Source organism: Leptonychotes weddellii, chromosome 11 (genome assembly GCF_054177405.1).
Source record: "Leptonychotes weddellii isolate Sample4059 chromosome 11, ASM5417740v2, whole genome shotgun sequence".
Classification (NCBI taxonomy): Eukaryota; Metazoa; Chordata; class Mammalia; order Carnivora; family Phocidae; genus Leptonychotes; species Leptonychotes weddellii.
The window spans coordinates 88857910-88873701 of record NC_138379.1 but is presented as its reverse complement, the minus strand read 5'-3'; the positions used below and the strand labels follow the sequence as shown (position 1 = coordinate 88873701).

General features: G+C 38.1%; 1 protein-coding gene across 7 annotated transcripts in view; it reads left to right on the top strand.

The window, feature by feature from the left end:
* The window catches only part of ZC3H12C (zinc finger CCCH-type containing 12C), a 74407-nt gene that overhangs the window by 28291 nt on the left and 30324 nt on the right, over positions 1–15792 (top strand). For 6 of the 7 annotated variants that reach the window (XM_081799525.1, XM_081799529.1, XM_081799531.1 and 3 more), the window contains one exon: positions 5116–5867. In XM_081799525.1, coding sequence (XP_081655651.1) covers positions 5116–5867 — 752 coding nt within the window. Of the gene's footprint in view, positions 1–3840; positions 3937–5115; positions 5868–15792 lie in introns of all 7 variants that reach the window. The other variant, XM_081799532.1, reaches the window with a different exon arrangement.

Genomic DNA, 15792 nt, shown 5'->3' with positions numbered 1-15792 from the left:
TCACATAAATAATTACAGCCTCACGAACATTTGCAAGGCGTTAGGCATGGCATGGGGTCATTTGGTACTGAAGGATGAGTTCTGACACGTTCTGATGTTTTGATAAACAATGAATTTGGGTTTTATCTTATCACATTCTTGTGTTTCTTCAAGTGTCACTGTCAGACTTAGGCACTGTGAACTGGTAGTAAGATTTGATAGGTTTTTTTTTCCATTGTCTTAAAAATCCAGCCTGGGGGGAGATGGATTGATACACAGGTAGATGTTTCAGACAGCTTGTTGTAAATATGATGATTAAGCATTCACCTGCTTTGTCAGCAGTTTCGATAGTCACGTAGAGTTTCTAATTTCTCCCACCTTTTTAAAAATTTTTCCCCCTGCATTAGTTTCAAATATTAGATTGAAGGTGTCATTCCAAGAACTGCTTTCAGGAGTTCCGTTATGGGGAAAGGAGGAGGAGACAAAGACTTTCATCTATCAGTTGGAAGGGAAAGAGCGAGCATAAAGGGTTAAAAAGAGGTTTTCATTTCTACCACATGCCCTATTGTGTGAACACATGCACGAGTCTATTGAAAGTTCTCAGAAGATGGGCAGGCCACCAGTTGCTGGCCTCCTGCAGTTCCAGCAGGACATCTGTTGCCCCAGAGCATCAACCAATCTGTTCAAAGGGACATCCTTCCTTTGTTAGCCAGAGGGATGCAGACAGCAGCACTCCCTGAAATACAATGGCAATTAAATACACAGAGACTACAGCAGTAGGTATTTATTACATATTCATTATTTTATTTTCATTGTTCTCACGGTATTACCATTTGGATAACAACCAGAACCCACTTTATGGCATTGTAACTTTACATTACAAACAAACAAATTGATGTAACAACTTTGTGGTCTAATATTCCTAATTAATATGAGGCTCTTCAGAAATAAAAAAAAAAAAATTTCCCCCACTGGATTTGAGGTGAAGGATTATCCAAGTCATCTAATGAGAACTTTCAGAGATCTCACCAAATGGGGGAATTTGTATATCTACGACAAATTTCTAGTAGATAACCATATCCTAAGCCTGCCTTCAGCTAATACAAAGTTTCTTTTTGACAATTAAAATAATCAGTTACACTTCATCATCTACAAAATTAGCATGAGAATTTGGGTCTTTTTCAACAAATATTATTTGACTTTTTAACTTATTAGGCCTTTAGCCAGAAAAAATTATTTTAGTTTCCAGTACAGTATCTGGAGGGAATCTTTAGTTTTGTTAAGTGTAGAAATCTGTGTTCAGACCATTATATTTTTGCCCAGTGCTTTCTGTGTTCATGAATATAGTGTGTAAAGGCCAATTACAATGGATTCCTGATAGAAAGCTTAAAAGTTAAGCCATATTTTTTGCAGTTTGATAGTTTTTTTGATAACTATGGGAGTATAAACACTGACCTGTTTTGTGTGTGAAATTTTGTCTATGCTGCTGCTTCATGAAATGAGGAAAATTATCCTTATTAGTTAATAGTTGATTAATTTAAAGATGACTTACATACATTTGCATTTGAGTAAATGCAAAACTTAAAAGTCTAATAAATGATTTAGAAATTAGGGAGAAAAGTATTTTCTACCTTACCTGTAATAATAAATTGGTGATGTTATTGGAGTCTGCTATCTTTTTCAACATTATATTGATCATTTTTAAGGCACTGAGCAAAAATAAAGATCCTCTACTATTATTTGTCCTAAGATTTCTTATAACAATTCCTTGTAAGTTTTACACATGACATTACTTTAACAAGTACTGCAGCCTATGAAAATATTTTTTTTCAGCTCTTAAATCTTAAGACTGGCGTTTAATTTTTTATTGAGTGATTTCAAGATATTGTGGGGAAAAAAAGTTTAAGTGTCATGTTAAGTCAGGGCAATCTTTTACTAATTTCAAGTGGGTAAGGAAGTACTTCAGATTAGTTTTAAAAACCAAATGTTTCCCATCTGGTTACTACAAGTAAGGTTATTTCAGATTTGGATTATGTAACGGAGAAGATCTAGGCCTGGTGACTGAACTCCTTTGCCTGTATTTGTACTATTTCATATTTAGTCTGTTGATGGGTAGGAGCCGAAAATAATTGTTTCACTGCTTGTTGAGGACAAGATGACATTGGGTAACTTTCTCTCAAGTAACCAGTGAAGTATGGAACATGAAGAGAGGCCTGTCAGTGTGGGGAAAGAGTTCAACCAGAGTATCTTAAAAGAAAAAATATTGTGCCTAACCAAATTAGATGTTAATTTTTTTTAAAGTAGGGCAGATCAGTATTAAAAATCATGTTAGCCCAATTATTGTAAACTTTTTACTTACATAGTATCTATAATTAGATGAATTGTAAATTACAAGTTAAAGGTGTGTGGTATTCACTAAATATATTCATGTATATATTTCTCTGGTTTAATATTATAAAAAGCAAATGTTGATAATCTAATCTTTCCTCCCTATTTTATCATTATAGCTATATAATAAAATTGTATAGGAGAGCAGATTTACATAGTACCGTGAACACTTTTTTTATATGAGACTGAAGTGATACAGAAAGATTTAGATACTTGCTTAGGGTGGATAATTTTTAGTTTAAAAACTTTATAGTATTTGGTTTTGTTTCTTTGAAAACTGTGAAAATTAAGAATAATTTCCCTTATTCTCTAAACATAACATTTCATTTCCATGTTCCCCAGTGGCTGTGTTTTCATGCAGTGTTCATCTTGTTTGAAACAGTCCGAAAGGAAAACACTTCAGCCCAATATTAAAATAATATTTCCTAGTTGAAGTCAGGGATTTGGTCAGTGAGTCATTATCTTGAAGAATTATCTCACAACAGCACTTCTGCAAAACCCAAACTTTTCAGGGGAGATCAGAAATGTTGCCCATTAAATACACTTCCTGCAGTCGGAGCAGATTGTGGGGTTTACGGAACAATGATGTCGGAGCTTCCAGATTGGTTTGGCAGCTGCATTGTTCTCGGAGGGTAAACCAGACGCACTTAAGTCCTAGTCTCTTTTATAGGCTTTTGTTCATACCAAATTATTCTTTCACTGTGCTAGCATTCATGATGGCGTGTTAAAAGAGTGCAGCTTAGCAACCAGCTTCTGGTTGCCAGGCAGCCCAGCTTCCAATAGGTTTTCCTTGTTCAAGATACTTTTGGTGGGAGCTCTGCGAAGGCCACAGTGCAGATTTTTCTTTTAACTGTATCCCTTCATTAGGATTCTGTTGTGATTTGTTACTTGCATTATGGTGTCAGTATATTACAGTAGTTAATAAATCACAAAGTGTAAAGATTTGCTTTCAAAATCCCTGCCTTTAATTCTAAATAATTGGGCTCATGCATATCCGTATTAATAGAAAAAAAAAATTGAAATGGATACAGCTCCCTAATGGAGCATCTGCTAAGGAGTATTTCTTTTTATCAGTTGAGCAGTTCTGGAGCCAGGAGAGCTTGATGTTTCTTTAAAACTAATAAACGAACGCTACATTAAGAGAACAATGTTATCTGTCTTCTCGAGGGATAAAACCTGAAGAAACTCCTGTAGAATGTGTAGGCGTTCTACACTGACGAAATTTTAAATGTGGTGTTATCAAGCTAAAGATTCCATGTTCTAGTCTTTAGTATTTACCATACTGAATATAATTTATTTCATTATAGAAATACTCCCCTCTCTAATAAGTTCACCAAGGATGCATTCAAATGTGTGACTTCTTAGAAAAACACTTAGCATTTTCTCTTAACATTTATATAATAGCTCCTTTCTAGTGTAAATAAGATGTTGAAGAGCTTTAGAATAAAATGTTTTTGCAATTTTCTTTTTTAGATGATTTAAATAGGTGTTTTATGACTAGTCTCAAATCCAGCCACCACCGCCTGACTAATGTTACCCCTGGATAGAACACCAGAGCCGCCTTAATAAGTAAGCCACTGGTGTGAATATAGTCCTTATGCTAAAGCACAAGAGCAGAAAATTTTATTCTGTTAACCTGTTCCTGGTATAGAAAGAATAATGAATACCCAGTAGACTTTAAGGAAAATTAGCAAAACAGCAAAAGTGTTTTAAACAGTGAAAGTATTCCTTGGGGCGGGGGGACGCAAAGTGGGAGGAAAGATGACTTTTTAACCAAATGCAGATAATGGGTAACTAATTATCTGATGTGATACAGAAGTATTTTCTTACATTAAATTCAGGAAATTAAGGTAACACGTATTCAACGTACTTTATTTGCTGTTAATTTTCTGTGAACTGTACCATTTCTCTGCTTTCTATAAATGTACAGAGAATAAAAGCACTTTTTCCGCCTGGAATGAAATAGATGGTAGTGTCCCTGACACTTAGTAAGGGTAACATAACATTAAAATTTGTCTTCTGTTACTGTGCTCTGTATCCACAAAATAAAGATTGTTAGGGCAAAACTATGCATCTCCTCAATGGAATATAATTCACTTTGTGATTATTTAGTTCTTTGTTGGCTGTTGTAGAACTGTGCTCTTTTAGCATTCCACCTAAATTATATCTGGAATGTCTTTAGATTGTTGTTAAGCTTGATCCAAATTAATGTCAGTTTTCCAATTATAGTAAGTTAACGTTTGCCTTTCTTTCCATATGGCTTTCCCTTCAAAATAATCTTTACAAATGTTTATGAATTCTTTTAGAGAAAATGTATGTAACCTATCACAGTTTATCTAGAACATGCTTTTTGGTAATAATGTAGGTGTCACTCTGGAAACATTGGCCTTTCTGACAGTGGAAAGATCTCTTCCACGAAAGGGTGAGAAGCCTCATGATAGAATGGGGAAAGCACGGGTTTGGGAGTCATGCAAAACTGGGTTAAAAAAAAAAAAAATCCAGTTCCACTAGTTATTTTCTTTGTTGCCTCGGAAAAATTGCATGGCATTCTACTTCCTAACTTCTTCATCTGAAAAACAGGGCATGATCCTATCTGGGGCAAAGGTGTTACGAGGGCTGAGAAGATGTAGAGAAACTGCAAAGTTGAATATTCGGTGGTTGGGCGATATGCTTTCACCTTCTTTACTGGAACAGGAATGAACCAGTAAATACAAAATTCTAAATGTTTTACGTTTTTTTTTCCTCTAGGAATACGGGGTGCTTTGCATTCAGGAATACAGAAAAAATAGCAAAGTGGAGTCAAGTACACGAAACAGCTTCATGGGCTTGAAGGATCATCTGGGGCACGACCTGGGCCACCTTTATGTGGAGAGTACTGACCCACACTTAAGTACATCTGTACCTTGGTCAATGGTAGAGAAGCCAACGATGGATAAAGTCAGTTCCGGGAGGGAAGAAAAAGAGGTGTCTGAAGAGAATACGAGTTCTGGCGACTCGGAAGAAAGCACACATTCTGATAATGAGTCAGAACACTTGAGAAGCGTTTCCGTAGAGCCATGCTTATTAACCAAGACTCACAGACAACTGTGTAGGTCTCCCCGCCTAGAGCCTCACATACTCAAACGCAGCGACATTTTGCAGGACTTTAAACCTGAGGAGTCCCAGACGACGTCCAAGGAAGTGAAGAAGCCCCCTGATGTGGTGCGAGAATACCAAACAAAACTGGAGTTCGCGCTGAAGTTAGGCTATTCGGAAGAACAGGTTCAGCTCGTGCTTAATAAACTCGGTACCGATGCTTTAATCAACGACATCCTGGGAGAACTCGTCAAGCTTGGAAATAAAAGCGAGGCCGAGCAGACAGTGAGTACGATTACCAGCGTCACGCGGGACTCGTCTTCCCTGGAGTCTCAGCGGTCTGAGTCTCCGATGCAAGAGAGCGCAGCGGACGAGGGGGAGAATCTGAGGCCAGTCGTCATCGACGGTAGCAATGTGGCAATGAGGTGAGTGCGGAGAGCGTCGCTCCTTCTTACGGCCCTGGGAAGGCCCTCCTAGTTTCGCGGCCGTTTCTCTTCTAACAGTCGGGAAGGTCAAGATGATTCCGCATCCCAACATTGGCTTACGTATTTCTAATGATGTCTCTCTTAGTTTTCTTTCAATCTACTTCCAGGGCGGTCGGCCATTCTCACCCCATTTGTCCTTAAGAAGAGACCCTCTTTCTCCAGACAAGTCTCTTTTTTTCCCCTCCTCTGGCTAAATTACTGTGGCATAAAAATTAGCGCACGTTCCTGGGGGAGTGTTAACCGCTGGTTTTAAATGAAGAACTTGAGTAGGATGATACTCAACAATTTTGGAATCTAGTCAGATAAATAAATAGTCTATTTCTGTGTGAAGTCAAATAACCACAGGGAAAAACGCCAGTTCTTTTAGAAAAATATTTTTATTGCTTTGGGAACAAATCAAAGTTAGAGTTGCAAATTTCTTTTGTTTCACTTAAGAAATGTAAATTCAAAAATAACTCCTTAGGAACTGGGGATAAAAAAAAAAAAGCAAAACTCCTAATGAAATTCTTTTTACAAATTTTGATAACAACATTTTAAGTGCCTCTAAATTCAATTAGTATAAAGTTAATGACCCACAATGTTCAGAGCACTGTGGGGGATATAAAAACACGTAAAGGTGTCAATTCTTTCAGAGAGCTTAGAATTTCATATATTGTTTCTTAGTGATCTGAGGATATCTACCACAGGTATCATCTGGGGAAGCCTCCTATCATCTGGGGAAGCATCTAGAGCAGTGCTGTTCAACAGAAATATGATGTAGGCACATGCATCATTTTAAATTTTCTGGTACCTACATTAAAAAATTAAACAGGTAAAATTGATATGAATGACATATTTTATTTAGACTCATATAGCCAAAATATCATTTCAACATGTAATTGATAATGTGATATTTTGCATTATTCTTTTGATATTAAGTCTTAAAATTGGATATCTTACTTACAGCACATCTCCATTCAGACGAGCCACACTTTCAGTGTTCAGTAACCACCTGTAGCTAGTGGCCACCATACTGGACAGTGCAGTTCTAGAGACCTGCCAACTCCACACACAGACTTACCGAGTCCAGGTCAAGGGGTAGCTCCTGCATCACCTTTTGTTACAAGTACCCCAACTAATAAGAATATGTACTAAAATTTGAGAGCCACTGGTTTTTAGCAGGTGAGAGTAAGGACTTGTACCCGGGGTATGAGAAGGACCAACTTATAATCCTCAAAATAACCTTTTCAGGTGGAAACAGTATTATCTTTCTTTCATTTATACACATATGAGACTTGCAGGGTATTAATTGCTTACCCAAGGTAAAGCATAATTCAAACCCAAGCATGTCTGACTTCAAAGTCTGTACACTTTTTATCGGATAATGAGAGATAGAAACAAGTTGATAGAGGTTCAAGCCAGGCCTTTTGAGGCCTTGAGTGACAAGCTAGAGAATTTAAACTTGACCCTGATCCAAAGGTAACTGAAGACTTTCGAGGAGAGGATGTAAGAGTAGAGTTGTGCCTTATACTGATAACCTGGCAGTGACGCTTAAAGTGGATTATAGGAGGTAGGAGATCAGTTTGGATGCATGCAATTCTTTCTGATGGAGTGAAGAGGGCCTAGAGTGTCCTAGAGGTATGAAGCTTATGTATGGCCTCAAGAAGTCTTTCAGTAAAATAACCTCTCTCTTGTTCAGTCTTTCCCAAACTTAGCCACAGAATGATTTTTTTTCCCCTTGTAATCCAGAACTAGTGAACAATTACCTCAGCAGAGTGATAACTTGTAAGGCCAAATCATCATGAAATCTCCAGGAGAGAGAGTAATGCGGGAAGGTAAGAGGATCTGGAGGAACAGCTATACCTGTAGGCAGAGATCAGAATCACCAGGGGGAGTCTTAAAAAAATACACCTTCTCTCTACTCTCGGAGAATCTGAATCAGTGGGGCTATGGTAGAGCCCAAACAATAATCTATTTCTTAAGTGCCAAGGTAGTTTGATGCATAGCCGTGTCAAAAATCATTCAGCATGAAATGTGGATATTTACAGGTCGGGAGGGGAAAGAATAGTGTGAAAAACATGAGGGTTAGAAAAAAGTCTAGTGCTAGAAAAACCAAGGACCTACAAATGCCATCAGGACTGGAAGAAGAGAAGGCTTTAAGGAGAGAATATCCTGTGTGCAGTACTGGAAAAAGATCAGAGGACATGACAGCCAGGAAGTTACTGTCTTCAGGAATGCCATATGGCCTGAAAGGTAGAAGCCCAGTTACAGGGATGTCCAGGAATGCAGGAAGAGGGGCGCCTGGCTGGCTCAGTTGGAGGAGTGTGTAACTCTTGATCTCAGGGTTGTGAGTTCAAGCCTCACACTGGGCATGGAGCCTACTTTAAAAAAAAGAAGAAAAGAAAAGAAAGAAATAGAGCTAGACCGGTATTCTAGAAAGTTGACAGAGGAAGGGAAGAAAGAGGAGGAAGAAGTGTTGGGGGAGGGAGGATTTTGTTTAATTTGGGGTTTAAGAATGAGCCTGTCTACGCCAAGGGGACAGGGAAAGCGTGTCCACAGGAGAGGGAAGAGGAAGGCAGTAACCACGGGTCAGTTGAACTTTGGAAGCCGAGTTCTGAAGGGGGTACCAAGAAAGGCACCAGTGGAGTATTTGGCGTTGGAGGTAAATGCACTTTTAGACAAGCACAAACAGACCTTGGAAGGGGAAAAGGGCATGAGATTTCTAAAACTTGGAGCCCACAGAAATGAATTTCTAAGATGGATGTCATTTAGATAAATGATGTCACAGTAGGATCAGCCTCACATCCACTCCCATGACTAACACCTAGTTCCCAATGGAAGTGAAGATTTCCACTGGAAATAATTGAAAATTTACGTCAGACTCTAAACTCTACTTACCACACATGGTGAAAATCAGGCACAGGAAAACTGTGCTACAAAAATAGATGGCATCAGGAAGGCAAGCGAACAGTCTATTCTTAAGTAATTAGGAAAACAAACTTCTGACCCCACACTCCTGTGGCGCCACCCCGTTTCCCCTGCTGGACCGGTGGGACAGCGCAGAGCCTGTTCTTCTCGCCATCATATATTTTAATCTGACACTTAAACTGAAGTGCTCCAGGCATTTCAGGACAGAACAAGTTGACAGGAAATTTTTATTATAGCAGCATTATACTGTCAGTCACAATAAAATGTTGCACCACGTCCATAACTCTGAAAGTGCCAGAGCTCATGAAAATTCATAGTAAACTTTTATATTCTGCCATGTATAAGATCTACAGAGAGTAGGGGGAAAAAGTCATTTAAAAATACCTATCTACTTCAGATTCAAAATCTTAATTTAACAAAAAATGCAGACGGATTTCACCCATTTCATGTCCATAAAATAGAACATGCTTTTACTTTTAAAATTAATTGCCCACTCATGCTAAGTTAGGCAAACCTATTATATAATAAATTTGTACACATCATGTTTAAAATAGCAAGTAAATATGGGGGTGAATTAAGAATAGAATACTATTTTATTTTCTTTCTCATCTCTCAGGCAGAAGTAGTCCATATATAAGATGAATATATTTTTAGTTTAATTTAAATGCCAGCTATAGAACTGATAGAAAATGATTCTTTAGACAGAAATTAAAAGTAGGAAGGCAGGGGCATTTTTATTAAAATTACCAAAGTAGACTTTAAAAAAAAAATGAGTTCTCTGTGTACCACCTTTGTGATTCTAAGTAAGTTGTTAAAACTCTCCAGCCTTCCTTTTCAGAATTGTAAAAAGGGGAATTCTTATCTTACAGGCTTGTTATGAGAATTAAAGGTAATTAATACCCAGTGCCCGGCATGTCCTAGGCGCACAGTAAATTACAGTTACTGCATTAGAGTTAGATTTTGTATTTCAATCCGGAATATAGTAACTAATGAATACTTTGTTATCCCAGGGTTTGGTTTGTTTTTTGTTTTTGTTTTTGTTTTTCCCCAGTATTTAATAAGCATAGCAATTTCGCAGTCTGTTTTATTTGTATGATTTATAGGAATATTTTAATTCTTGCTTCAAGTTTATATCATCAGTGGTTTTCAGTGATGATTTCTACAGCTTCATAAAGGAGACTTGGGCTCATAGATCCGGGTGCCTTCAAAGTCACGCAGGGACAAGCCATGTAAGCGAGATAGACACCAAAGGTCCCGGGATTGCAGGGATCCTGTGGCGATGTGGAGACAGCATGCTTTACTTCCCGTCGATTAATATGCTTTTCTTTTCTTTTTTTTTTTTAAAGATTTTATTTATTTATTTGAGAGAGAATGAGATAGAGAGAGAGCATGAGAGGGGGGAGGGTCAGAGGGAGAAGCAGACTCCCCGCTGAGCAGGGAGCCCGATGTGGGACTCGATCCCGGGACTCCGGGATCATGACCTGAGCCGAAGGCAGTCGCTTAACCAACTGAGCCACCCAGGCGCCCTAATATGCTTTTCAAAATGTGCCACATTGATAGAAGTTGTGGGTACGTTTGTTGAATAAGCAAGTCACCAATAATTGACAGTGACCCAGAACTTAGTCCAGCATAATTTGTGATACCTATTTCACTGCTAGGTGTGGAGGGCATCAGTATATTAAAACAGAAAGGTAAACTAAGTTTAGGGAAAGCCCTAAACATTTACATATAAAATATTAAGCATTCAGTACGTGTTTGGTTTGTAAAATATGTCCCAGAATGAAATTTATATTTAGTGGAGCTGGACTAATAAATCCTGACAAAAAGTGCCGTTGATTTTAATTCCTTTAAAAAAACAAAACAAAAAAACCTGCAAATTGGTCACTGGATAAATAGGCCTCTTTCCTTAAAGGGACAGATACTGGATAATATAGATATAACCAGGTGCTGTATGCCCCAGATAGAGACACAGAAATAAAGCATGAGTAATATTTATCACATTTCTGAAATGAAATTCTGAGACTATTGTGATGTTTATTTCCTCCAAGTAGCTTTATAATTTTTCAAACTCTGTGATTCTGTTCAACTTAAGGTAGCTCGGCAGTGGGTATCGAATTCGCCTCTGTCCACACGTATCCAGTAGTTTATGTTTTTCCTTAAATCCAGTGCTCTTTTCATTCACATGTGGTTTAAGTTTCCGATGACTCGTCATGTCATTAACAGTGCAGTCCTGAGCACCACAGGGATGGGAGGATGATAAGATGACTTGTGTGTCCGTGCACTTTGATTACTGAGAGTCCTCGACACTTTTTTTTTAATTGAAATATAATTCACAGGGACAGTGTTACAGGAGTTTCAGGTGTGTACCATATTGACTTGACATTATTCACTGTTCACCATGATAAGTGTAGTCACCAAATGTTATTACAATAATATTGACTATATTCCCTATGTTGTATTTTTCATCTCCATGACTTACTGATTTTTTTGTCTGGAAGTTTGTACTTCTGAAGGCCCCTTATTTATTTCACCCACCCCCTACCCCCCACACCAACTTCCCCAGTGGCAACCAGTTTGGTCCAGGTTGTTCTCGGTATTTAAGTGTGGTTATTCTTTTGTTCTTTGTTCATTTGTTTTGTTTCTTAGATCCCACATATTTGTCTTTCTCTGCCTAACTTATTTCACTTAAGCCTGATAGTCTCTAGGTCCATCCACATTGTTGCAGATGGCAAGACCTCATTCTTTTCTATGACTAATATTCTGTGTGTGTGTGTGTACTCTATCTTCTTTATCCATATAACTATAGATGAACACTGAGTTTGCTTCCATGTCTTGGCTATTGTAAATAATGCTGCAATAAACATAGGGGTGCAAATGTCTTTTTGAACTAGGGTTTTCCTTTTCTTTGAGTAAATACTCAGTAGTGGAATTACTTCATCATGTAGTAGCTCTATTGTTAGCTTTTTGAGGAACCTCCACACTGTTTTCCACCGTGGCTGCACCAGTTTGCATTCCCACCAACAGTGCACGAGGGTTCCCATTTCTCCACATCCTCACCAGTTTGGTTTTTTGGTATGGAGTTGTATGAATTCTCTATATTTTTTGGATACTAACCCCTTATCAGTTAAATGATTTGTAAATACCTTCTCCCATTCAGTAGGTTGCCTTTTTGTTTCGTTGGTTTCCTTTATGCAAGAACTTATTTTGATGTACTCACAATAGCTTATTTCTGCTTTTGTGAAACTTATCTGGTCCTGGACTTTTGTTTGTTGGCAGTTTTTTGATTACTGATTCAATTTCATTGCTAGTAATCAGTCTGTTCAATGTTTCTATTTCTTCCTGATTCAGTCTTGGAAGATTCTATGTTTCTAGGAATTTATCCATTTCTTCTAGGTTGTCCAGTTTGTTGGTATATAGTTTTCTCATTATATTCTTTTATAATCTGTACTTTTCTGTGGTGTTCATTGTTACTTCTCTTCATTTTTTATTTATTCGTGTCCTCTTTTTTTTTTTTCTTGATCAGCGTACCTAAAGGTTTATCAGTTTTGTTTATCTTTTCAAAGAAATAGCTCTTGGTTTCATTGATTTTTTTTTTTCTATTTTTTTTTGGTCTCTGTTTCATTTATATCTGCTATAATCTTTATTCTTTGCTTCTTTCTAGCCTCGGGTTTTGTTTGTTCTTCTTATTCTAGTTCCTTTAGATGTAAAGTTAGGTTGTTTATTTGAGATGTTCCTTTTTCTTGAGATAGACCTGTATCACTATAAACTTGCCTTTTACCACTGCTTTTTCTGTGTCCCAAAGATTTTGGACCATTTGTTTTCGTTTTCATTTGTCTCCATGTATTTTTTTAATTTCCTCCTTAATATTTCAGTTGACCCATTCATTGTTTAATAGCACATTTTTAAGTCTCTGTGCATTCTTGTTATTTCCAGATTTTTTCTTGTAATTGATTTCTAGTTTTATACAGTTGTGGTCAGAAAAGATGCTTGATATGATTTCAGTCTTCTTAAATTTATTGAGACTTGTTTTATGGCCTATCGTGTAATATGTGCTAGAGAGCGTTCCATGTGCACTTTAAAAATTGTGTATTCTGGGGGCGCCTGGGTGGCTCAGATGGTTAAGCGTCTGCCTTCGGCTCAGGTCATGATCTCAGGGTCCTGGGATCGAGTCCCGCATCGGGCTCCCTGCTCCTTGGGAGCCTGCTTCTCCCTCTGCCTCTCTCTCTCTCTCTCCCTGTCTCTCATGAATAAATAAATAAAATCTTTAAAAAAAAAAATTGTGTATTCTGCTCTTTTTGGAGGAAATGTTTTCTCTGTATCTTTTAGGCTCATCTGGTCTAATGTGTCATTCAAAGCCACTCTTCCCTTGTTGGTTTTCTGTCTGGGTGATATATCCAATTGATGTAAGGGAGTGTTACGGTCCCCTATTACTGTATTGTCATTTTCTCCCTTTATGCCCTCCCTTAATATTTGCTTTATGTAATTAGGTCCTCCTGTGTTGGGAACGTAGATATTTACAATTGTTATATCCTCTTATGGATTGATCCCATTATCATTATGTAGTGCCCTTTGTCTCTTGCTACAGTCTTTGTTTTAAAGTTTTATTTTGTCTGATATGAGTATCGCTACCCCTGCTTCTTTTTTGCTTCCATTTGCATGGTGTATGTTTTTCTGCCCCTTCACTTTCAGTCTGTATGTGTCTTTAGGTGAGTCTCTTACAGGGAACATAGAGATTGGTCTTGCTTTTTATCATTCACTCACCCTCTGTCTTTTGATTGGAGCATTTAGTCTATTAATATTTAAAGTAATTATTGACAGGTATGTACTTATTGCCATTTTCCTCATTGTTTTCTGGGGGGGTTTTTTTGTGTTTTTTTTAGTTCTTCTCTGTTCCTTTCTTCTTTTGCTCTCTTCCATTGTGGTTTGATGACTTTCTTTAGTGTTGTGCTTCGATTCCTTTCTCTTTAGTTTTTGTGTTATCTATTATAGGTTTTTGATTTGTGGTTATCATTGGGTTGATGTTTAACATCTTATGTGTATTAACAGACTAGATTAAGTTGATGGTCACTTAAGTTTGAACATATTCTAAAAGCACTAAATTTTATATTCTAAAAGCACCATATTTTATATATAGATGTCATAGTCTACATCTTTTTTATTTTGTGTATCCCTTGACTAATTTTTGTAAATATAATTGATTTTACTACTTTTGTGTTCAAACCTCCATACTGGCTTTATAAGTGATTAATCTACTGCCTGTACTACATATTTGCTTTTACCTGTGAAGTTGTTTCCTTCCATAATTTTCTTCTAGTTGTGGCCTTTTCACTTAGAGGACTACCTCTGATTTTTTTTGCAAGGCTCGTTTAGTGGTGATGAACTTTAATTTTTATCTGAGAAAACTCTCCTTCTATTCTGAACGATAATCTTGCTGGGTAGAGTATTCTTGGTTGTAGAGGGTTTTTTTTCTTCTTTTCCACACTTTGAATATATCATGCCACTCCTGCAAAGTTTTATCCAAAACTTTATCTTGCCTGCATAGTTTCTGCTAAAAAATCAGCTGATAGCTTTATGGGATGCCCCCTGTATGTAACTGTTTTCTCATGCTGCTTTTTAAATTCCCTCTTTATCACCACTTTTAGCCATTTTAATTATTATGTGTCTTAGTGTGGACCAATGTGGGTTCATCTTGTTGGGGTCTCTCTGTGCTTCCTGGATCTGGATGTCTGTTTCCTTCCCCAGGTTAGGAAAATTTTCGGCTATTTTCTTATTAGTTTTCTGCCCCCTGCTCTCTCTCTTCTCCTTCCGGGACTCCTATAATGCAAATGTTATTACACTTAGTGATGTTGCTGAATTCCCTTAAGCTACTCTCATTTTTTTTATTATTTTTTTCTTTTTGCTTTTCAGCTTGGTTGCTTTCCATTACCTTGTCTTTCAGATCAGTGATCTGTTCTTCAGTGTCTTCTAATCTGCTATTTATTCCTTCTAGTGTATTGTTTAGTTCTATTACTGAATTCTTCAGCTCTGACAGGTTCTTTTTTATATTTTCTACCTCTTTCTATAAGTTCTGAGATCATCCACTCTTCTCAAGTTAGTGAGTATCTTTTAGGATCATTACTTTGAATTCTTTATTAGGCATATTGCTTATCTCCATTTCATTTAGCTCTTTTACTACTGTGATTTTGCCTTGTTCTTTCATTTAGGACCTATTCTTCTGTCTCCTCATTTTGTCTAACTCTGTATTTGTTTTTGTGTGTTAGGTAGGTTAGCTATGTCTTCTGGTCTTGTAGTGGTCTTGTGTAAAAGAGGTCCTGCGGTGCCTTGTGTCCCCTGCTTTCAGCCCAGCAAGCTGCAGTGACCCGCTTTGCCTGATGTGGGCCTACTGGGTAGAGTTTGGTCCCCAGGCTGTTGAGAGGCCTGAGACAACTGCCATGGTTGGATTCTGGGCAGGCCAGCAGTCAGAGTAGGTGTCTGCCATTAGCCTCTCTGCCGCATCTGCAGGTGCACCAAAGGGCAGGGCTTACTCCCTATGCAGCCAGCTAAGAGGCTGGGCTGCTGGAACTGTGGGCATGCTGGTGTGCAGGGGCATCTCTCCCTCCCCAGACAGGAGTCACTTAGCAGTTGTGCCGGTCCCTCTGAGGTTGCCTGCAGGGTATGGTGGGGTTCAAGAGCTGCTTTGGACGTATGCCCAGCAAGGTGGGTGGATTAGATGGGACAGGTCCGCAGGGGAATGTCAGGGCACGGTTTGTGGTGCTAGCAAGGTAGATGGAGAGTTGATAGGGCTGACTACTACAAGCATCTGGCTCTCTGGGAGGGGGAGGATGGGGATGAGAAATGGCACCCACTAGCACTTTTGTTCTTGGGGAAATCTCTTGCGGTTCTCTGCCCCTCCCTCCATCACACATTCTAACATCAGTCAGTAAACCTCTTACGCATACACCCCAGGCACTTTTCAAAC